Source organism: Gouania willdenowi, chromosome 11 (genome assembly GCF_900634775.1).
Source record: "Gouania willdenowi chromosome 11, fGouWil2.1, whole genome shotgun sequence".
Classification (NCBI taxonomy): Eukaryota; Metazoa; Chordata; class Actinopteri; order Blenniiformes; family Gobiesocidae; genus Gouania; species Gouania willdenowi.
In genome coordinates this window covers 12,109,992-12,134,364 of record NC_041054.1, presented here as the reverse complement: position 1 = coordinate 12,134,364, position 24,373 = coordinate 12,109,992, and the positions used below count along the sequence as shown (strand labels likewise).

Genomic DNA, 24,373 nt, shown 5'->3' with positions numbered 1-24,373 from the left:
AAAGTGGTGAAAATATTAAACCAATCCTCATGGTTAAAGTGACGAGCAGTGTATGGTGAGTGTGCAGCGTTGATGGCAATACAAAATAAGAAGAACACAACGACTCGGTGGTATTTTGCGAGCTTCCGGCCTCGATTTTCTAAAGCAAATCAAGAAGTGAAGCATTGACCTTAGTGGGTACAGTCAGCAGAAGTTGTAGCATTATTTTCAAACTGCTGCAAACAGTCGTTACTTCCACTTGACATGAAAAAAAAAAAAAAAAAAGGTTATATTTTCATTCATGTTTGGTTACAATTTTCAGGAAAATTGAGCGAGAAAATGAGAAACTGAAGTGTCTAGTACAACTGGTATTTGTGTGCCAAAACACAGCAAGGGTTTCTAACATTATGGTCAAAAAGCCATCTAACAAACGTGAGCAGATGGCCTAAAACACTGCCAGCACTGAGAATAGCTTCAACAATCAAAGACAAGGTTTCCCATCCTTATACAACCTGTCATTTTGTGACTTGTTGCTTCCTGTGGTCATGTTTCTGCACCTATGCAGTCATGGCTAAACCCTGCTGGAATTATTAGCCCAACTGTGACGCCACTTTACTTAGCAGAGCTGATTATTAAGAAAGAAGGGATTTTTTACACAATTAAATCGGCTCAGGTTGCCATGGTGATCGAAGGTGAGCCTAAATACTGTAAACTTAAATTGATCCATTCATCAATCCTTTGAAAACTACAAACCGCTCTAACTCTATCTCATCTTTTAAAGCACTTTTACACAATTTGACCTACATTTCAGGCATTTTAAATAACTGAAAACTTGAAACAGGCTTTATATAAAAAATATATACATTTATAACAGATATATCTCAGTTTGATAAGCCTAGAAATGGGCTTTATTTAATGAGTGACACAAACACAATGCCAGAAACACTGACTAAAGGCAGTTTTACTTCTTTGCAGCCCACCCTAACAATTGGATTTATATACTGCACTGTCACTTTTATAGAATAATAGTCTTTTTTATTTTATTTTTAAAATAGGATTGTTTTCTAATTTATTTATTTTTTGCACCATTTCCATGAATTATAACAAAATGTGTATTTTCAAAATGTACTAATTTGATTTAATTGCATCTCATATTTCAAACATGTGACCAGATATTTTAAACATTAATCAATCATTACATATATTTTTGTTTCAGGGATGTTTTTGAAAAAAAAAAAAAAATCAATTTTATGAGTTTTGTGAGGAGGAAACCAAACACCAACATTGATTCCTTTGAAATATCGCTCAAATCTCTGTTTAAATTCAAAGTTGAAATCAAACTCACCAAACTGCAGTGTTGTCTCGTGTGAAACTCGTTCACTGGCAGCAAAAACATCACAGCGTGTTTTAAAGTCAGAGGAAGAATAGTGGTTTAATCCAACTTTGGTCTACAGGTGATTTAGATTAGTGTGACCCAACACAACACCTGAAAATAGTTCGCCTAACGAGTGTAAAGGCCTTGGTTGAACAAAGGCGTGACTTTAAGGCCACTGCAATCAGATATGATATTAGTTTGGAGCACAACAGGCAGCAAGTGAACACAAGCTCTTAAAGACGACGTTTTAAAAGCAGGAAAATATTACAAGCATCACGTTTGATACGTTGGTGATGAACGGACAATCCAGGCAGAGCGTCTCCATGGCTGTGGTTCTCATCTTGACCTCCTGATCCACAAAGGTTGAACCATCCAAGGTTCAGTCAGTGCTGTGATCCTCGAAAGCAGTGGTTCCCAATATTCACACCCCCCATTGCATTGTCTTCACATCATAAGCACCCTCTCCATAATTTCATTTTGCTTTTTCATTTGTGGAACAGCAGGCTTTCCTAAACTCTTGCCTTCATATACAAATTCAAAACAATGAGTGGAATTTAAAGTGCAATTTTACCAATGTAACTTTTGTGATCACTTCAATAGTAAATTAATACAGTATCCTATGTAAAATGAAGCTAGTTATTGTCTCCTATTGACAGAATTGTGATAAAATTGCCTCTACAGCATAAAATGACCCTGTTTCAATAAATTACAAGAAAATATACTTTATTGAACTATACTATTGTTTTGTGCAGCCCCCCAAAACAAATCCCCCCCCAAAAAAATTATTTCAAGAAGTCAGAAAGAATATAAAGCCTGACATAATACACAAAATAACTCCCAAATCACAGAAATCGACAGCAAAATGCACAAAGTGCACAAAAACGCAAATAAATTCCAAAAATACACAGAATGATAAACACAGAGAGAGCAACCACTTAAACAAACACAATGACTAGAAAAAACAACAAATTAATAGCTTCAAAGACACACAAACTGTTAACAAATATGCCCAAAAATACAGGAAAATAGAGAAAACAAGACCAAAAATACAGTAAGTGACGCCAAATATGCATACAATGACAACAAAAATGCTGAAAATGAGAGAAAACAGGGTTCCTACAGATTTAATCAAACTAAATTAAAGACTTTTTATTGCCATTTCAAATTAAAATTAAGACCACAATAATTGGGGGGGGGCACATCAATTACTTAGGGTTAGGGTCTAGTGCAGAGTCAGACGTGTAACTGGCGGCCCCCAAAGTAAACACACAAAATGACAGTAAAATGCACAAAAAAACCAGACTGAAAAAAATCAAAATCACTCCAAAAACAAAAGATCACAACAAAAATAGCCAGAAATCTAGAAAACAATAGAAATATGAAAAATATAAACTATTAAGAAAAGCTTTTAAGAAAAATCTTTGTTGGACAAGCAATTTAAATTTCCCCATGTTGTTTCATTTTATTTTTATTTTTAAACAAACGTTACCATTTATTTTGAAATACACAACCGTGAAATTACAATCAGAAAGTCAAATTTATGTGTATTTTAATGACAAATAAAACTTTATTTTTCAGATTCATGAATTCCATGCCTTTTAAGACTGTTTAAGGATCTACGGGAACCCTGGACAAATACTCATAATTACAACAAAAACACAAAAAAATAACAAAAAGACACAATGACTCCAAAAACACAAAAGGACTAAAAACAAACTCTTTCCCCCAGTATTAATGCTCTGAATGATCATTGAACGTTGATAATCTGGTCCTCGAATCACATACAATCGCATTTTTGTGGCCCCCGCTCAGATAGAGTTGCCCATTCCTGCCCTTAAAGGGTACGCGTACCCCTGTTTGGGAACCACTGCTCTAGAGAATCTGCTGGAAAGAAGTCAATGCTTGTTGTGAGACACACAGTTAATGTCAGTGCACAGCAACACTGCAACAAAAAGACCTGAAAAGTGTGTGTTTAGAGCAGATTGATGGACACTGTGTTTATCATTGAGCTCCAGCTTTGCTCTGGCTCTCCTCCACACTGCTGAAATGTGAGCTCAGCTCCTGCATCATGGCTCTCCTCCCCAGGTGGTCGTTCCTTCTCTTCTCCATGATCATGTCCTCCAAACTCTGGAACTCCAGCACGTGTGAGGTCTTGTCCGACATGTAGATCTTGAGCCTGTAGGGCTGCTTTCCTATCCGGATCTCTCCTCCCATCTTGAACTCCCTTTTGCCGAACCTGCACCAGGCTGCAAAGCACTCGGAGTTCCTCCAGCTCAGCTCCCGGTCCTTCAGACCCACCTGCTCCATGGCGTTCTGCACCACCATGTCTGCGCACAGGGGTTTGAACTTGTACAGCTCGTTGACCACCCTGCACCTCCTGCCCTGGCTGGCCTCCGTCAGGTAGCTGTTCTTCACCTCGGCTCTGTGCAGGTGAACCACCTGGAAGTCCCCCACGTACACGGCCCAGTGCGGGTACTGGCCCGTGGTCACGAACTCCACCAGGTCTCCTGCCGCGCACCTGTTGAGCAGCACCTCCGGGGAGTAGGACTCCAGGCTGGAGCTCTTCTCGTAGATACACTCGTCCCTGTTGTACACGGCGCACTGCACCTCGTCCCGCTGGTCGTGGGCTTTCTCTTCCTGGTTCGGGTCTTTCTCAGCGCCGTCCTCCAGCTCGTCGTCGTCGCTGGTGAAGATGTAGGAGACCCCGATGCGAGGACCTTCCGCCGCGTCCGAACCCCCGACCGGATCCACCGTAGGAACTTCCGCGTAACTTAGATGTGACAACCGGTCCATCTGGTTCCCCATGCCGAGTAACGTGATCCCGACACCGGACTCCGCACCATCACCGCCCGCAGCGGATCCACATTACGCACAGCAGCCACTGCTCCACGTTAGCGGCTCCACCATCAACAAGTGACGGAGTAGAACCAACAAAGTGCAGCAAAGCAACAAAAGTCCTGCAGGTGGTTCACACACAGTGACACTGCAGCCCTACACACATCCTACGTCCGATAACACACACACACACAACACGCGCTCATGAGCGGAAGTGCGCGTGTTCATCATCCGCTCCTCACCGCAAACTTCACAGAATCTAAAACTAAAGCATAAACATAGAGAATCTTATTGGTTACATATAAATCCTGTATTTATCTCTATTTCCATGCTCTCCATGTCTGTATATATGTATATTATTTATACTTTTTATATACATTTTTCATTTTCTAATGATATGTCTGTTTATATTTAGCCTCTATAATTGTAGTTTATTTTGGGTGTTCTACGTGTTGCCTTCAGTTGTTCTTTTTTTTTTTTGCACTTCTATCATGACTATGCATTTCCCCATAAAGCTACTCTATCTATAGAACTTCGTTTGCTTTTTTGTTTTAAACAATCTTCAATTTTTGTATTTTCTCAGATACACGTTTTCCACATAACTTTTGATCTTTAAAATATACGATTTTAATGTAAATTTAGCTGCATTTTATGTAGATTTTTGGTGGTTATTTATTTACTTTTTAAATCTATTTATAATTAATATGTACTGAGTTCTAAGGCCTTTTTACTCCAATATCCTCTTTTGTGCTAAATCCCTACATTTGCTAATAGAAATAAATTCATATTTTTAAAATGTTTTTCCTGCTTTGGAATAAAATAAACCTATTTAAACATTTATTTTTAATTTTGTTGTTTTGTCATAGTTATGGATGAGTTTTTGTTTTTATAAAATAATTTGTCGGCATTATTACTTATTCACACCAAAGCCATTCTCGTGAAGGTAAGCTACATCTGTAACCACAGCTGCTCTTGTTTAATTTGTTAATTTTGGGACGTCCTGTTAGTAGATATTACATTACTTTTTATTTTAGTTTATTTTCTTATTATTCTGTTTTCCTTTTTTTTTTTTTTTTTGCTTTTTGTTAGTTACACACCTTAAAGCTTTGTTAGTAAACTATGTAAATAAAGTCAAAAATATATATATATATATATATATTTAAGGTGTGGTAGTCCAACATCTGTAGATATTCAGTGTTTTTGACATCTTACCAGATGTTGAATAAACTGATGCTGCAAAGTCATTTATTATCAATTACTCAACATTTCAGGCGCCCCCATTTAAACGCCGGGTGACCCCACCTGGGATCCCGACCCTAAGGTTGAAAAACACTGATTTAACACAAACAAATCAACAGAAAGTGGGCCGTTAGATGCACGTCTGTGTTGTTTTTAAGATGCTAATGTCACACTGAATAAATATCTGATGTTTATACTTTGTTCAATAGATAACGCTAATTCCAATGTGCATTAATATACATATATATAAATATAATCTAATCTCACTGTGAATCTTTTTTACCATTTCCACATGAAGCCTTGCAGAAGTCCCAGTCCCAGAGAATAACAGGAGTCAGAAATAACACATCTACATAATGAATGCAGCAGTGGAATTCCATCTTTCTTTCAGAGCATTATATCAAATCAGACTGAAGGTAGAAAGAAAGTGTCAGAGTAGTGACATGCAGCCTATGTGACCGCCCCATTATCAGGGGGTGTGACCCAGTTTATGCCCACATTCCCAGCAGCACACTGTCATATGATGTACTGGTGTAGGAAACCTCAGGAGACGTAGTCAATTAAGACAGATCGTCACATAGATCGACACATCTGTTTTTCTCAATATGAAGGAGAGTCTTTGACTTCACACGTACATCGTGTATTGTTTTATTTGTGGCAGATGGACAGAGGCTGCTTCTCATCGACCATCTGTTCCACCTTGATGATAAAACATCTCAGGTTAATCCAGGGGTGGACTGGGACCAAAGCTCAGTCCTGGTGTTTTATGTCCAAACCAGTTCACTACATTATCAGAGGACAAGAAGTCTTTATTAAGTACGTGATGCTCAACATGTGAGTCTTTATCTCTTTATATTCCCCCAGAAAACCTTTTTATCCCCTTTTTACCGATTTAAATTGGCCATTTTTAATTTGCGTTTTGTCTATTTTTGCTAGTTCTTTTTGACACTTCTATCCAATTTTTGTCTTTTATTTAATTTTTTTAGTGCACTTTTCATCCAAACAAGCTAACTTTTGCCTAATACATACCACTTGTTTCCTTTTATCCCTACATTTTGTTCCACATTTTTGCCCTTTTTCACTATTTTTTTTGCCCCATTTAAGCTTTCCTTAGCCATTACATACCCACCAGTTCCTCTTTATTTTCTTATTTTTTGTTCACTCTTGACTGCTTTTGGCCCATTTTAGTCACTTTTCCTTTTTCTTGACACATTTTGGCCACTATTGGACCATTTTTGGCCACCTGTTACCACGTCTGCCCCCATTCCCTTGTCCAAAAAAAAACTTAGCGGACCGAATTGTCCACTTTGGGTCGACAGCCCACTGAGACGATGCCCAGTATGCCAGATGGCCAGTCCACTCCTGGGCTAATCCTGTGATAATTCATACAATCCTGTGTTGTGATTGGCTGGAATCAAATCTGGGAAAAATGAGACACTGCAAGACTTTGTTAGGGAAGAAAGAGTTTGAACTCTTTATAGATTTATTTGTATTTTCATATATTTTTTACAGAACCAGTTGTAATATTGTCGAGTAGGCAGATGTAGCGAGTGTGGGAAAATAATGGAAAGTTGCTTTCTTCTTTTTCTTTTTTTCACAACCCATTTAATTACAAGACCATCATTTTCAACTCAGTCAATGATATTCAGTCCCATTAAACACACTACAACAGAGATTCTTCTAAAAGATATGCTGACATATAAAACTAGCATTTAAAATATTGAGGTGGATGTATACCAAGGGAAAGGGGGGGATTGAGTAACTGCAGTTTCATATCAGACAGCAAGGATTGGGTGGGGCTCTTATTGTGAAAATCAGACTTGCATTAAAACACACCAATAAGGTGTACAATACACACACACACACGCACGCACACAACAGTTTCTACACAGTCATGCGTCAACTGAACCTCGGCATAACTTTTTTTCCCCATTTATTTCAGCATCACATCAAACAACAACCACAAGTGAGTGAAAAACTGCAGCTAATTCCTCAGGGTTTACACCTCAATAATTATTTGGAGCGTCACATCGCTGAGAAACTGTTGCACGAGCGTTTGGGTCCCGTGGGTGTGCGACAGCTTTCACAGCCAAGTTGCTTTTAAAAAATACCTTTTTGGGGTTTTTTTTTTTCAATTCCACAACAGGGTGTAAACAGAATCCCTTAAACATGTCAGACAGGCTTGGGGTAGATTATTGTTTTTAATTATCCAAGTTCAGTTACAAGTACAATTATTGTTTTTCTCACTTACAATCTAATTTACTAAAGTTGAATTAAAATGTATTCCAATAATACGAGTATAAATAAAAATAAATTATGAGCCAATGTAAATATTATGTATGGCAATTTGATGAATAAATCCTACAAATAGCTTAACAGTTAATAGTAATGCATAAAGAGAAAATGTTCAATCTGAAATATATTCTCTAGATGTGATATGAGACATATTTTATCTATATATAATTCGGAACTTCATATGTGTAAGTACAGAAATAAAAATGTTCCTCTTAAATCTTGGAACTTTCCCCAATTATGTTTGTAATTGAATTGCAATTGATCATTTTTTTATTGAATTTTCATGTCAATTACAATTGTAAAGTGAATTCTAATTCTTTAAAGACATTTTTGATTGCAAATTCAATACAAATTTCAATTATAATTGACCCCAAGCCTGGTGTCAGGCAGGACGAATGTGCACAACGCGACACACGAGCTGGACTGCATCACTGGCCGGTGATCAAGGGCTGCAGGTGAAACAGGCAAACATATTGTTTTTTGCTGGCTTATTTGGTTCCTTCGAGACCAAATGCTGTTAAACCGATCCACCATTTTCCATCAAAAGCACAATCAGTTTACAATTAGTAAAATGTATAAAATAAATAAAAGTGGTGAGAAACTATCAATAAAGCAATAGATCCCAGACTTAGTTGATTTTGTTTGGCTGGTAATAAAGCAACAAATTACAAAAAATAACCTTTTTTTTTTTTTAAATTACACAAAATAAAGAAGAAAAAAAACTTTGGTGTTGTGTGCTTAAAAATTGTCATCAAAAATGGTCAAAAACAAAATATAGCTCCTCAAGAGTCTTCACATGAAATGCTTTCTCTTGATAAACATTAGCCCCAAAACCATGTTCCCATGCACTGTGCTCGATTTAACACATACACAGCTGAAGAGAAATCCTGCACAGTGCAGATTATAAATGCCCCGTTAATAATTACAAGTGAGGTGGAAATGATCTTTTCATTGTTTTTGTAGTGCAACAGTCACATGCATTAAATCACTAAAAATGGGACGACAGCATGGGCCTGTTTCACAGGTCGACCTGGTTCAGTCCAAAAAGTTGGTCCAAGAAGATGCATATCGTCAAAGGATTCCTGAAGAAGTCTGTTCGACACTTTAACCTTTATTTATAGGCTTTTGTTTTTCTTTTTTGTTGTTATTTTACATCTACACGACATGAATCACTTCACACGCTGCGCTCAAAGATCACAAAAGAAATTGAGTGTGTGTGGGGCGATGGAAACCAGCGCCCGTGTTCCCAGTTAAAAGTTGCTTACCTGCATCAAGGATATATCATAATAGTAGCACCACTCTGACAGCTAACACTGGTTGCTACGGAAACAAGGAGTCACAGAACAGCTAGGAAAAAAAGAAAAAAAAGGAGGGGCGTTGTATTGTTAGGTACGTCTCCTCCCACTGCAGGTAAACGACTGACAGACAGACAGGTGGTGGACTTGCGTACGAAGGCGTGTCCTCGCTGGAAAAGGGTGCTTTTCCTTTTGGGTTTTGAATGATTTGTGACCAAAAAGTGGAAGTTTGGCTGAGTCTTTATGTGGCTTGGTCCGCCTGCAGGGCTGAGATGTCTAGAGGAGGCGGGGCCCGCCCGCTCCACTCCTTAAGCTGCCCGTCTTTGAAGATGAGGTTAAGGGCGGGTAAAGGAACGCCAGACTCTGCCAGTGGCTGGCTGAGTGGGTTTGATACGCCACTGTCCACGTCAGAGGTCTGACTGCCATCCTGGAAACACAGATAACGGTGATTCACATTAAAGAGCAACTAAACCCCAAAACCATGTATTTGGGTATGAAGTGGTGCTGTTGATTGATCCTGGTAGTATTTCAAGGATTTCAATTTGGCATATTTTGTTGTAAAATGCCAATGACTGCCGTCTAAAGGTTGAAACCGGTTTGGAACCATCTTGCGTCACAAACGAGCTCTGTTAGCCCCACCCCTTTTATAACAAGTTCGGATGAACTATAGCCGGGCCCGCTGAACAACCGGGCCGAATAGCACGTACCACATTCCCGAGAATTTAGTCAAATGACTCGGTTCCACCGAGTAAAACAAATCAAATTGTGTATTGTAAAATCTTAATCTATGTTGAATTGCTTTTGAAACGATATATCACAACTATGTTCCGATAATAGGGATGTAACGATTCACTCAACTCCCGATACGATTCGATTCACGATACTGGGTTCACGATACGATTTTCTCACGATTTATTTTACAAAATGGGAATGTTGACAAATGACTGAAAAATATTCCTTTATTTTTTTGGGGAAAATACTATACTATTTTCCTTTTATTTTTCATTGTCAAAAGAATCCCTTGATAAACTATTCAAAATGATGCAATTTAACTAAAAATAAATCTTGAATGAAATAAATAAAGGAATAATACAAATGAAGAAGAAACCTATTAATTTAAATTCTGGTTATATAATAAACAATTCAAAACTGCATAATAGTTCTTTTTCTTTTTAAAAGTGCAACTGAAAATGTATTTTGTGCCTTAACAATTGGACTTAAAAAAAAAAAAAAAACAGTCATTTTACTGTATTTACGTCAGATATTTGTTTAGACCAGCAGAGGGCGCTAGTAACCCAGTGGTCCGTTGGCATGCAGTTATTCCACCAGTGAAGAAGAGAAGCTATGCTAGCAAACAGAGCTAATAGAAAAACGTGACTTTTACAGATATTCACGTAATATTACAGATATTCTTTCGGTGCTAAAGGGGTAATGAATCATTTATGAGCATGTTTAACAGTAAATGGCGGCCAGAAAGAAAATAGTAGCAGATTCCGCCCGTCACGTCCGCTTCTGGAAGAATTAATATATAGCGCCCTCTGCTGTTTAAAAAAAGTACTGCGGTTCAATTTTCAGAGCATCGATGTGAACCGTGGTACCTATGAATCGATTTTTAACTGCCTTACGATTAATCGTTACATCCCTAGCCGATAAAGTAAAAAATGACTGGAAAAGGGGGTGGGCCATCGGGCCCAACCCTGGAATGGAGAGAGAAAAACAAAGGAAAGAAGGTCCTTCCGTTCATACCTGGAATGAATGAACAAAGCTCAGCACTTTGAGTGATAGTTTTCGACTTGAATGAAGAAGTTCTTGAAGGCTGAAAACAACACAAAGCTAAAATGAAGCATTGTCGTCTCTTACGTTTACCTTCTTCTCTGCCCATTCTTCTCACCTGTCCGTGCTGAAGAGTTTGTGCGAGGCGATCTTCCGACACACTTTGCGATTGAGCTCGGAGCTGAAGAGTGGCATGCCGAAGCACAGCTCGAGTGGAACCCATTCATCTTCAGAGAAAAAAGCTGAAAGGAGGAGTGAGAGCTGAAGTGGCCGTGATGGATAAACAAGTCACTGGGAGAACACGCCTCTGAATCATCACCAATCTAACCAAGATTTAAAAACACCTACTGTCCGTCTTTGTTTTGCCTTCTCCGTTGTTCTCCTCCGTCACAAGTTCAAAGGACTCAGTGCTGCCATTGGTGTCCAGACCTCCACCTAGATGAGTGTCTCCTTTAACAGTATATGAAATAGTAAAACACTCAAACATCAACTGTTTTAATGCTTGATATTACATCATTAACCACAACTGTTTATCAATACGTAGAAGTTGTCCTCGAGCAGACCAGGGGCCTCATTTAAAACTGTTGCACCCACATTAAACAGGCACAACGCCTTCCATCCCACATGCCCCCCAACCTGTACCAAACACACTCTGATGGAGCCATTAAACTCTTCTCCTGCTCTTTACCTTCAGATCAATAAAGCAGTGTTTAAGGAAGAGTAAAAATCCCTAAGGAGAGCTCTTCTTCTCTGCTTCATTGTCTACATTCAAAACCACGGAGTTGGAACAGTCGCCCACTGCGGTCACAGATCTTTTCAGGTCACAACTTTTTTTAACCTCTTTTGGTGAACAAAAGAGGTTAAAAATGGATGCTTCACTCCAATAGAAAACAATGGGATGTTTACAGGCAGTGGAGCCGTGTGACATCATCAATCGCGTGATTTCAAGATGGTGGAACACAGGCTCTAAAACTGTAAAGTAGTTCCATTTTTACAAGTTAATAAAATTAATATGGTGTACAATAATGTGTTTTGTTAGGCATAGATCGTCTAATAAGTACATATCAAAGATTTTAGGCCACATTTGTAAAAACAGTGGCTGATCCCTTTAACTGACTGAGCCAACTGTCGGCTGGTTATTATCAGTAAATGCTGTAACTGTAGCATCCCAACAATACAGCTCATCTATCACCTTGTGGGGACGTGCGTTTGCTTTCCTCACCTGTGCACTCGGTGCCGTCGTTGGCCCCGCGGCGGTGTCTGTTGTTGGAATTGAGCATAGTGATGTAGCCACACTGGTGCTCCAGGTCCACAAACTCCTTCAGCTTGCAGAGCGCCTTGTGCACACACATGTTGGAGTAGGAGAACTCTGCACAAAACAAGAGATGGAACGGTGGAATTAGGGGCGTGTTGAGCTGAAAACCAGCTGAGACATAAAAGGGATTAAAGATAAAAGTTATGACTAACTCTGGCATATACCGTACAGTGTTTTGCTACAGGAGTGTGGAGAACAAAATTTGCAGCACTACACAACACAGGTGCTGTCAATTTGGAAACATCCCCCTAACTTATAGAAAGAGGTTTCAATCTTTTATTTCAGCTTTCCTATTTAAGAGAAAAGTGGCAGATTTTTTTCAATAGTAAATGCTAGAATTGAGTACAAGATGAGCAGCTCAGCTCAGCAAACAGGAAATGGACAAATGATGGTGAGTCAGTACGGATGTGAAAGTATCACATCTATAACTGTAGCCATGCTATGAGTCCTGAAAAAGGGCGAGGTGACAATATTTAAGCTTCTTAACCTACTGTTATTACAGTTAATCCAAACAATTGATCAGAAGCTCTTTAATGTGAATTTGCAAAAGCAACGTTTTTCTCTTCTCTTACCTCCCTTCAGATCCTCCTCATCAAAAGGGAACGGGATGTGAACCGTTTCACCATGACCGTGCATGCCATGACCCTGGAAGTGACACACACACACACACACACATACAAACACAACACAGTAAAAGAAATTGCTAATGCAGTATTGTTAGCATTATAGCCTTCATTTCATTTATTTCAAATTTATTGTTATGTTATTATAACTCAGACAATTATGCTATCAGGCAAATGATGACCCATTAACAGAACGTGTAGAACTAAGTGGACTATTGAGAGTGTCGCGATAGTGGGAGAAAACAATAAAAAAAAAACGGGGCAAGCGGTGACACTCGGCATGTCCGGGAGAAGGAGGAAGTTGTGTGTGGGGAGAATGACGGGGGGAGAGACTTGGAGGATGGCCAAAATACAGTAAGAAATCCATTTAACGCTAACTCAGATAGCAAAATAATAATCATTTTGCCATCAAAATCCGATCTCAGTGTTTTTTTTGTAGTTTTATAGAAGGAAACCAAAGTTGAGGTGTCACTAAAGCAAAAAAAAAAAATCACTGACAGGTTTTTTTCTTTAAAAAAGAAATAGTTTTTCTTTTTGTCACAAACTGGTAATTTGTGTGAAACTTGCTTCTATTCAACTACTGATTACAGAAGAACAAAACAAGCTACAAACAATTTTTTTTCTGATAAAAGTAGAGTTTAATCTTTCAGAATCTGATACAAATTTCAGGTTGTCATAGTACAAAATATTCTGTGGGTCTTGAAAAATCAGTGAAAATCATCTAAAACGCCTGGCAATATGGGGTTGGCTGCTCTGAAAATGGCTGGCAGTGAATGAGTTAAACACTATCCTTTTTTTTTTTTTAAAGTTTGTTTTACTATAATGTTATCCTTCTAAACTAGATGATGTGAATGACTCGCACAAACGTTGGTCTTCAGAGTAAAAGACAGGCAAAATCTGTAGGATTTTGACAATAATCCAACAGTTTTTTCTATAACTCTCCATCTCCAGCCACTTTTGTTAAAACTAGTTAATACTAATGAATGTGAGACACGTCACAGATATTTGTTTGAGCTTTGTGTTCAGTTGATTCTGCAGCTCAATGTTCACGTCGGTCACAGATAACGTCCTGTGTCCACAGCGATGAGCTCGATCAGTGAAATCTCATCCCCTCTGAAGCGTTAAACCCGTCTAAATGAGGCTTTAGCTAACCCCGAACCCTTTACAGCAGTGAAGCTAATCCCATCGAGTGAGGTTACCTGGATGAGAACGGCAGAGTGTGTGAGGGCGTCGTTTAGCATTGTCAGCACGTTGGACGTTGGGACCACTCCGGGGTCGTGACCCCAGGAAGTGATCAGCAACCGGTCGTAGACCTGAAGGGACAGAAACCGTTTTAACAAAGCATGTTTATATTAGAAAACATCAAAGAAAACAACACTAATAGTAACAATTAATATAATGATATAAATCACTAATGAATTACAACATTAAAGTCATATGTTCAAGTTGTGACTTCCAGATGTTACTTTCCTTTCTTTGATAAATCGTATCGTCATCCTCCAACTTTACCCAGTTTAAATAATCAATCAGATTTTACAAACTATATCTGTTGATGTTGAAATTTTTTTTTTATTTTTATTTAATTATTTATTTTATTTTTTGAAGGAAATGACCCAAACTGGACAAAAATCTATTTGATTTTGATGACAAAAAGGAAAATGTCACAATACATTTTAAAAAGTTTTAAAGTTTTAAATCCCAGTTTACATTTCCAGAACAGATGAGAAAAAACACAGAATAGCGGGAGGCCAGTGGAGCAGATGAACTATTTAAAAAAAACAGAGGTTGGTTGAGGAAGCTGTCGGTGATCCGATTCCAGCCTTGTGTTGTCGTGGGTGTGACAATAAGTGTGTGTTGTGTTGTGATATTGTCGGCTAACCTGGAAAATGTCTGGCAGCTTGCGGAGCCTGGAGCCTTTGGAGAGCAGCAGAGACGGCGGGCCTTGGCCAGTCACTTGATACAAATACAGTTTGAACCAGATGGAGCTCACCTCAGGGATGGCTGGGCCAATGTGCTACACACACACACACACAGATAACACATGCACTCAGAAAAATAACTGGGAACCAATAGAAGCATGTGTGCACATTATATAATTGAGTCATTTTCCATCTCATTTATCACATGAACACATGCTTTCATCCCCAATAAAAACACACATTAGAGCAACAGTGTGTTCATGTGTGGCTGCAGATTGTTGTCTCAGTAGAAAATAATGGCTGTGCAGGAAAAAAAAAAGAGAATAACCTTTCAAATTTGATTCTGAGTCACACCAGTGTGGAAACAAGTATAACTTTGTGTTTCTCTGAGCTCCGAGAGAATGCAAGAGTGTGAAGTGAATAAGCCTCCCCTCCTCCCTCCTCTCTCACTCTCTCTCTCTTTGTGTTGTGTTGTTGTTGGGGTAACTGCAAACCCAGAGCTTACAAAGAATGCACACAGCCACAAATCACCTTGGGTATACGACAGTGTGCACACAAGACGAGTGCATTAAAAAAAAACAAAAAAACAAGTGTTATAAACCGCACACAGATACCTGGGGCGTGCAGCTGCTAATGGGTCTGATCTCGTTGCTAAGCGGTGCCATTGAAACCAGCAGCTTGTAGTTCTTGTTGAGGACGCGACTGCAGGTGGCCTGGTCCAAACCCAGCAGGCTCTCACATCGCAGCATGTCCAAAGGGAAACCTAGTGATTACACAAACAGAGAAAGCACAACTTAATTTAGTCATACAAACAGATTACTACCTAATGTGAGCAGGTAAAATGCATTGAGTAACAGAATGACAATGATCTAACCTTCTGGCAGGGTCGGGGTCAATTATAATTGTAGTTGCTTAATTGAAAATTATTTAGAACTATGGCGTAATTATAAATGCAGTTTTAAAAATCTGTTGCTGTCGTAGTTGTAATAAAATTGTAATTGAGTTCAGATCATTTACTTTGTAATTGTAATTGTCATTGAAATGCTATGAAAATTGTCAATTATAATTTAACGCAAAACTGGGGAAACATGTTACAGTTCTATGTACATTTCTACACATATGTAGTTAACAATTATTAAAGACTGTTTCGTATCAAGCTTTCCCACATTTTAACATTTTAAAAAATGTAGGGGTGTACCGATCCGATAATGATATTGGATATCGGTCCGATACCAGCCAGAAAACTAATATCGGATTTTATCGGACTGCATCTAAAATCTCCGATACACATTATATTTATTCAATTGTAGAATACTGTAGATAATCTGTTGAAGGTTAAAATTTATGTAACCAATTGGTTAATAATAATAGTTCAGTTTTTATCGTATCGGAATTGGACAATACTTAAGGCTGCAATATCGGTATCGTATCGGAAGTGAAAAAGTTGTATTGGGACATCCCTAAAAAACTGCTTTAAATCGACAGAAAAAAGGCTCAGACACCCACACCAAAAATATTAAAACCTACATTTTCATTGATTAGGAAGCCTAACAAAGTAACCAATAGGAAATAAATTAGATAGATCATTTTTTTTAGTGTATTTTACAGCTGATTTAGGACCCTTTATCATGAGAGATGCTAACAGAAAGCTAACAGAAGAGGAAGGTTAACTTTTATTAGGTTACTTATTTCAGGCTCAGTAATTGAGATTAATTGTAATTGAACTTTAGTAATTGAGAACACAATTTTAATTGACTTTCTGAAGATAAAAATTTAATTGTAATTGGGAAAAAAAAATGCTGGTCACTGTAATCACAATTGAATTGTAATTGAACATGGGTAATTGAAAATGTAATTGTAACTGAAAAATGTAATTGACCCCAACCCTGCCTTCTGGAACAACAATTCTGTTAAAAAGGTTCCAGAAGAGACTATTTGAACAAATGGAAGCAGTGGCAGAAGCATAACAAAGATAAAAAGTACAAACGCATCAGACTCCCATCCAGCAGTGACGTGCACAGGACTGAACACTTCCTCACAGGAGATACAACAGTGACAGAGACAAATCCTTATTGTCCATTCGCAGGTGTAGAAATGACTGTATCGAACCAGAGCTGACTATGTTTAATGTTTAACACACAAAAGAGTTTGTAACAAAACGCTCCTGTGGCATCTTACTAGTTACTAATTGTATCTTGGATGGAATGTGAAATGTTTACCGATATTTGGGATATCAGGTCCCTGGTCCTGAGTGAGTTCTTTGTTATAGCGCAGGAAGAGGATGGTGTTTTTCAGGGTCAGCGCATGGTCAAAGTAGCGCTGGGCCTCGCCCTCGGCCGTGCTCTCCACCTTAAAGTCACACAAAGTTACAGCGGAGGTTTAATGATTGTGTCAACATTCAGCTGAAAATATCACTTCCAGTTTGCATGCTTGTGATTTTTAAGTGCAAGCTGCTCTCTAACCTTCTCCAACTCTGCCAAGAAGCTGTCGAGAGTCTCATCTGACAGCTTTCCAACTTCAAACATTGTGACAGCGTGACTCTTCAGGTTCTGATGGGGCAACAGATAAAGCAGAGTCCAGTTCTACTGACAGACATGGTTTTGTGTGTTGGGCACAGGGAAACAACAAGGACACATGGCATCCAAAACACAACCATGATATAGTGACATAACCCTAGATTCAGTTTGACTGAAGAGGTACAGTAAATACATTATCTATGCACTTTCTGCCTCTACTGTCACCGACTGACATCTGTGAGCAGAGCTGAAAGTAACTGATTACAAATACTCACGTTACTATAATCGAGTTGCTTTTATGGGTACTTGGACTTTTCTGAGTATAAATTTAAATCATTCATTTTACTTGTACTTAAAGGCACACTGTGGACTTTTGGATCTAAAGAGTTGACCCTTATGAGTTATTTTAAATGATTCCTCAGGCCAATATTCAGCGCTTGACAGTATCAATGCTCCGAGAGGGGCTTCCCTCTTGAAATACTGACAATGTAAGTTTGGAGGAGACGGACCGTCTTTTACCAGGTCATGCGACATGGTAAAAGGTGACTTCACAAAATACGGGCATTTCCCGACCCGGCGCCATTGCTGTGGGCAGCTGAAACAAGTTTCAGAGCCAAAAAAGCACAATATGGTAGTTTTGTGTTGGGTGAATGGTGCACTAATTGCTGCGATAGTTCAGTTAAACGTGGATTCTTTAGTAAGGGAAGTCAGATCTGTAACTTCGGGTTAAGGATTGGCTCTCAGGGCTGGGGTGCGAAGCAGGACTGGGCTCGCGCCGTGGCTACAGTCAATGGGCTGGAGGAGCAGCTGCCGCCACCGCACTCCTCTCCCCGCCACCAGACACCAGGTGCTCGGCCTGCCTCGCCGCTTCAGTGGCGCCTTACCTCCAGTTTTTTAAGATTTATGTCAATATCTGTACTTTACTTAAGTTTAACCCCATTTAATTGCCGTAGTCATTTCTGCACTAGTATTTAGGGTCCTTTCATAGCCGTAAAATCCAGAAGAAAAAAAAAAAATTTACTTTTTTTAATTTTTTGGCCATACCGCGCCTTACCTCTAATTTTTTGTGCTTTTCAGATTTTTGTCAATATCTGTACTTTACTTCAGTTTAACTCCGTTTAATTGCTGTGGTCATTTTTTTTATGTAATTTTTTTTCACAATTTTCATTTATTTATTTTTTTTATATTTATTCAATATTTTGTGTATTTATGCAATATTTCAGTGGTTACAATGCTTTCAATGTGTTGCAATGGTTATTTGATGCACTTGATTTTATGATGGCAGTGTGTAATGTCTGCAATATTTACAGTATGTATACACAGGCATTTCATTTTCATATAATCTGTTCAGATCAGTGTTTAAACTGACACATTTTTCTTATTTTTGTGTATTATCAGTAACTTAGGGTGATTTATCCTTAATGTTCTCACTTACAGTTGTTCCAATGCTGTCATTATGTTGTAATGGTTACTTTGAGACACAGTAATTTCAGTGAAAAGAAATTTGTTGCACTTTATTTTCAGTGAAAATGTGCAAAAACACTAATAATAAATAATAAATAGGATGTTTTGAAGCAAATAGTTTTGACTCAATTTGTCCTCTGAATGATCAATATCTTCTGATGAACATATACAGCAACTTGATATTAACTGGGTAGAATTAATATCGTGACCCAAGTGTCGTGATACGTATCGTATTGCAACATCCTTGCCAATACTCACCCCTAATGCAAGGCAACCGTGGCAAGATTTATTACCAACAATAAACATTGGGGGTGAAAGTAACTCGTAACTTGTACTTTGAATACTATTTAATTCAGCTACTTTTTACTTGCACTTGAGTATTTTATGTGTGATTTACTTGTATTTGTAATTGAGTACAACTTTAATCAAGTAGCAGTACTTCTACTCGAGTCGGATATATCAGTACTCTTTACACCTCTATCTGTGAGAACCATATTTAACCACTTTCCTTACAAGTGTTGAATCTATTGATTCAATTTTTTTTAACTTGTATACACTCTTATCTCAGGTCTCCTGCCTTCATCCCAGTTTCAAGTTACAGATGGAAGTATTTGATCCTTTTTTGTAATCTAATGAGCTTCTTTGTTCCGTCACTGACCGGGGACAGGTTTCCCATCATGAGGAAGGCTGTGAGTGTGGAGTCGAAGAGAAAGGCGATCCTCTTGGTGGGGGCCGCTGGGATACTCAGGCTGCTCACGCTGGCTGTGTCCCCTACAGGTAAACATCGATCAAGAGCTGATTATGTGTGTTAAATGTTTGCGATGTGTCTGCCAGTGTGAGCGCGCACAGACATACGTACCTTGGTCTTCCAGGCTGGTGGTGTCAGTGTCTGTGGCAGAGGAGCCTGCCTCCATCACAGGACTGCCCTGCTCCCAGGACAGCAGCATCTTCTGAGGGTCCATGGTGCTCCTACAACAATACGGACACATAGATATGCATAGAAACAAGTGTAACAAGAAGACAGCCATCAACATCCCCCGACAAATTGGCTGTCATTATAACTCACAACCTTTTCCTAAATGTCCTAAATTTAAGAACTTAGATGTATGCATAAGAAAATATTATAACATCAGAATGTAAAATTACTATCTTAAACAGTTTGTAAGAAAAGCTGTCACCTCTGAAGATAAAAAAGTTTTAAAAAATGGAACAAGGGCAATAACTCTGGAAAAAAATCATTGCGCGCTTCTCATTTTCGAACTCCATCAAGGTATTGATACCTTGAAGCCACACATCAAATTGTGTTATCCTATCTTAAACAGTTGTCCCCTTTAACTCGGACGGATGGCGTTCAAACCTATATCCCCCTTCCATACGTTGTGGCGGGGATGATAAAAATATCTAATCTAATATATTGCATATGAAATAAAGAAATTGCTGGACATTAACAAATTACTAAAAAAAAATACTTAAAATGTATCTAGTGCTAAAAAAAACTGAATTTGATATGACATAAAACAATCAGAATGATAATGTATGATTACACACAGACACTACAGACCTTTAACGCACTTCAAAACAATATATTCAATATGTTCAAGTCTGTTAGTAAAACTTTAACCTGGAATTTAAAAATGGATGTTAAACAAAGGTCGAAAACTAAGATGGATTGGCCTGAATTAATGCAGGCGGCGGTGTCCTAAAGGTTGGACCTCTGAGTGTTTAAAGTCTGTGCACATACTTGAGTCTGTTGACTGATGGAGCGTTCTTCCAAGTGGGATGGAGTTGGTCGGAGTTGAACACCTGACCTTTCTTTACCGCAAAACCCAGACGACAGTACATGGACACGGCGTTCTGAGAAAACAAAGGGGACAAAATGGTAAACAATGCACGTTTTCACACAATGACAGAGTCAGTATGATTTTATTATCAATGCAGGAATTATTACCAACCAGCTATCCTTAGAAAACAAGTAATAATAAAAGTGGTTTATACAGTGATCAGTGGGTAAGACGAAGCTTTGGGCAATGCAGAAGAAGCTTTTAAACTCATCCCACAGGTGATCATTTTAAATGTTGCACAAAGCCACAGATTTTAGCTAAAAAAACAAATAATTTCAACAATACTGTGCCCTATAGTTTGCACTCCTACATATACATAAAATACTACATATGTAAGAAACCAACCATATCCAAGAAGTAAGTGACATATCAGTCCCAACAGGATCTTCACTTTAAATTTCCTAGATTTAGTGACCAATTTCTCTTCAAGTAAGGCAAATGTTATGTCATAATTTAAGGAAAATTAAAGAATTTTGTCAGAATTTGGAGTTTTTTTCAACTGTTTAAATTTAGAAATGACTGCAATCATGTGAAGCACTGGGAAAACTGTTAAGTGTCATTCACACAATGATTCATGAGTTTGAAACATGTGCTTTAAATAAAGCGTCTTTTCTCCAAAACCAGTCCTTTTGATGACCCCAGATGTTTCCTTTCTAACACCACTTTTATCTCTGAGTTCATCCAGGACTAAAACGCCACTCTATCAATAACAATTGATACAAAGTAGCCGTAGTTACAAATCAAAAGCTTTATAGTTATCACGTAAAATTGATATGGTTCAGATTTAGTTAGTGACGAAAAATGTGTCCTGTAGCGTAATGCAACACACAATGTTATTGTCAATGGATCTAAATCATTTCAGCTCAAGGATCAAAATATTTAATAACTGTTCTAAACATTACGTCAAACAATGCTATTCCACTTTATTGACCATACATGTTCACATTATTTGAATTTTTTTGGTTGAAACTTAAACTGAAGAGATTGAACTATAGTATATAATGCTAATAGAACAGCTGATTTACTATGGCATTTGAATTGCTAAAATATTCCAACATAATTAATTTTCCCAAATAATAACATATTAATAACACCAGCTGTCACTCTGTTCAGCTGACTCAATACACCTACAGAAAAGGTTACCTCCATGTTTTCACAGTGGGAAGCCTAGTTTTCCTTCAAATTCTTATTGATGCAGTTCAGAACTTTCACGTAGCTGAATATTTCTTTTAGAAAACCTCGGTCAAGCACAAAGACTCGATTGATTTCTACAACTCCGCACTCTGAAGGTGCAGATCACACAGTCAACGTTTCATCTTAAAAAAAAAAAAAAAATTCTCAAGAGGATATTTCTTTCAAGTGACTATAGCCAGGAAGCAATCAGCACCCAGCAGAAGGTTAAGCTTCATGACACGAGGAAGGGGAAAGGTTCAGCACTGAGGAGAGCTCTTAAACATCTCAATCATCTCCAAAGTATTCTGCTGGAGCAGCGCTAACCTTGAGCCATTTCAGCTAAGTGCTGCCTTTCACCGACAGGAACAAGAGTTTGGCTCTACACTGAAGTACCTTACATGATTGTGGAGGTTGTGAGGGAAGCAAACTGGGACCAACTGGTCCAAACGCAAGCACCAATTCAACAGGAATGGTGCTCCTCGGGCCTCTGCATGGTGGAATACTAACGGATTTAGTTTGAGGTGACGTGTGGACGACTGTTACACAGAACAAGACTATAGTAGAATGTTAGTCTCAGAGGATTTTACACTGGGTTGAGAGTTGTTTTGTTTGAAATGCCAGAAGCAACAACAAACAACAATGAGAGAATGCTTGTTAATAGTTATATAACATAATACCTTCAAATGAAACTACAGAAATACACTTTCTAAAACAGCAAGGAACAAAAAAGAACACTGCTCTCTTCTGCTGACTTACTCTTTATCAACTACATTTTGCTTAAACACACAGAGGCCTTTCTCTGAGAAGGTTTTGGGTCAATATGGAGCATAACGTGCAGGATTTTGTCACAATTTACCTTAAAAGGACGATAAGAGTTGTACTTGGATTCCACTGTTATTGGGCAGCGTCAAATTATTGACTTGACTTCTTGTTTGACCTTCATTTCATTGGCCTTTGGTTTATTTTTACTGTTAAAAAAAGGATGGGCAATATGTGTATTGTGAAAGTTTTTTCTTATTTGTGTTCTCTATTGTATTTCCAAACAAAAAATGATTTACAGTGGATATAAAAATAGTCTACACACCCCTGTTCAAATGCCAGGTTTTTGTGATGTAAAAAAATTACATTAAGATAAATAATTTCACAACTTTTGCCACCTTTAATGTGACCTATAACCTTTACAATGCAATTGAAAAACAAATTGAAACCTTTCAGAGGAAAAACGAAAAATCAAAAAACTTAAGATAACTTGGTTGCATAAATATGCGCACCCTTAAACTAATACTTTGTCGCAGCACCTTTGGCTTTTATTACAGCAATATTTGCCCACTCTTCTTTACAAAACCGCTCCGAATCTGACAGATTGCGAGGGCATCTCCTGTGCACAACCCTCTTCAGATCACCCCACAGATGTTCAATCGGATTCAGGTCTGGACTCCAAAACCAAACTAAAACCTCAATCTTATTCTGGTGAAGCCATTCTTTTGTTGATGTGGTTGTGTGCTTAGGGTCCTTGCCGTGTTGAAAGATAAAGTTCCTCTTCATCTTCAGCATTCTAACTGAAGCCCGAAGGTTTTGTGCCAACACTGCCTGGTATTTGGAATGGTTCATAATTCCCTCCACCCTGACTAAGGCCCCAGTTCCAGCTGAAGAAAAACAGCCCCAAAGCATGATGCTGCCACCACCATGCTTCACTGTAGGTATGATGTTCTTTTGGTGATGAGCAGTGTTGTTTTGCCAACAAATAATCCTTTTGGAATTATGGTCAAAAAGTTCAACCTTGGTTTTACTGGACTGGACACATTTTCCCACATGCGTTTGGGAGACTTGAAATGTGTTTTTGCAAAATGAAGCAGGGCCTGGATGTTTTTCTTCATAAGATAAGGCTTCTGTCTTGCCACTCTACCCCATAGCCCAGACATATGAAGAAGACGGGAGATTGTTGTCACATGTACTACACAGCCAATACTTGCCAGAAATTCCTGCAGCTCCTTCAATGTTGCCGTCGGCCTCTTGGCAGCCTCCCTGACCACTTTTCTTCTCGTCGGACGGACGTCCTGTTCTTGGCAAAGTCACTGTTGTGCCATATTTTCTCCACTTGATGATGACTGTCTTCATTGTGTTCCATGTTATATCTAATTCTTTGGAAATTCTTTTGTACCCATCACCTGACTGATATCTTTGAACAGTGAGATCCCTTGATGCTTTGGAAGCTCTCTGCGGACCATGGCTTGTGCTGGAAGATGTGGCTACAAAAATGTCAGGGAAAGCCTACTGGAACAGCTGAACTTTATTTGGGGTTAATCAGACGCCCTTTAAATGGTGACAGGTGTGTGCTGACTACAATTTAACATGAGTTTGAATGTAATTGGTTAAATCCAAACACAGCCCCGTCCCCAGTTATAAGAGGGAGTGCACACTTTTGCAACCTCGTTCTCTTAGTTTTTTATTTTTACTTCACCTCCCTGAAATGTTTCAGTTTGTTTTTTTAATTGCATTGTAAAGGTTATAGGTCACATTAAAGGTGGAAAAAGTTGTGAAATTATTTATTTTGGTGTCAGTCTTTTACATCACAAAAACCTGGCATTTGAACAGGGGTGTGTAGACTTTTTATATCCACTGTATTAAAAAAAAGTGCTGACTTTCCTAATGCAGTGTCCCATTTGTTCGCCAACTGATCCGATACAACAGCTGATAAGGTGTTCCCTGGGACTTCTCAGGTTAGCCGTCA

At 38.5% G+C, this 24,373-nt stretch overlaps 2 protein-coding genes across 2 annotated transcripts in view; both read right to left on the bottom strand.

The window, feature by feature from the left end:
• Positions 1-2,367: 2,367 nt before the first annotated feature.
• lratd2a (LRAT domain containing 2a) lies at positions 2,368-4,373 on the bottom strand. Its single transcript, XM_028461425.1, has one exon. The coding sequence runs from the start codon at positions 4,157-4,159 to the stop codon at positions 3,356-3,358; it is 804 nt and encodes a 267-aa protein (XP_028317226.1). The 5' UTR covers positions 4,160-4,373; the 3' UTR covers positions 2,368-3,355.
• Positions 4,374-7,026: 2,653 nt separating this feature from the next.
• fam91a1 (family with sequence similarity 91 member A1) overlaps positions 7,027-24,373 on the bottom strand; it is a 31,152-nt gene continuing 13,805 nt past the window's right edge. Inside the window, exons 11-24 of the mRNA XM_028461506.1 lie at positions 20,370-20,482; positions 19,488-19,597; positions 19,287-19,399; positions 17,111-17,197; positions 16,868-16,997; positions 15,263-15,411; positions 14,609-14,743; positions 13,929-14,042; positions 12,679-12,751; positions 12,014-12,160; positions 11,140-11,241; positions 10,910-11,033; positions 10,765-10,834; positions 7,027-9,445 (exon numbers count right to left, since the gene is read on the bottom strand). Coding sequence (XP_028317307.1) covers positions 9,260-9,445; positions 10,765-10,834; positions 10,910-11,033; positions 11,140-11,241; positions 12,014-12,160; positions 12,679-12,751; positions 13,929-14,042; positions 14,609-14,743; positions 15,263-15,411; positions 16,868-16,997; positions 17,111-17,197; positions 19,287-19,399; positions 19,488-19,597; positions 20,370-20,482 — 1,653 coding nt within the window. The 3' untranslated portion in view covers positions 7,027-9,259. The remainder of the gene's footprint in view (positions 9,446-10,764; positions 10,835-10,909; positions 11,034-11,139; positions 11,242-12,013; positions 12,161-12,678; positions 12,752-13,928; positions 14,043-14,608; positions 14,744-15,262; positions 15,412-16,867; positions 16,998-17,110; positions 17,198-19,286; positions 19,400-19,487; positions 19,598-20,369; positions 20,483-24,373) is intronic.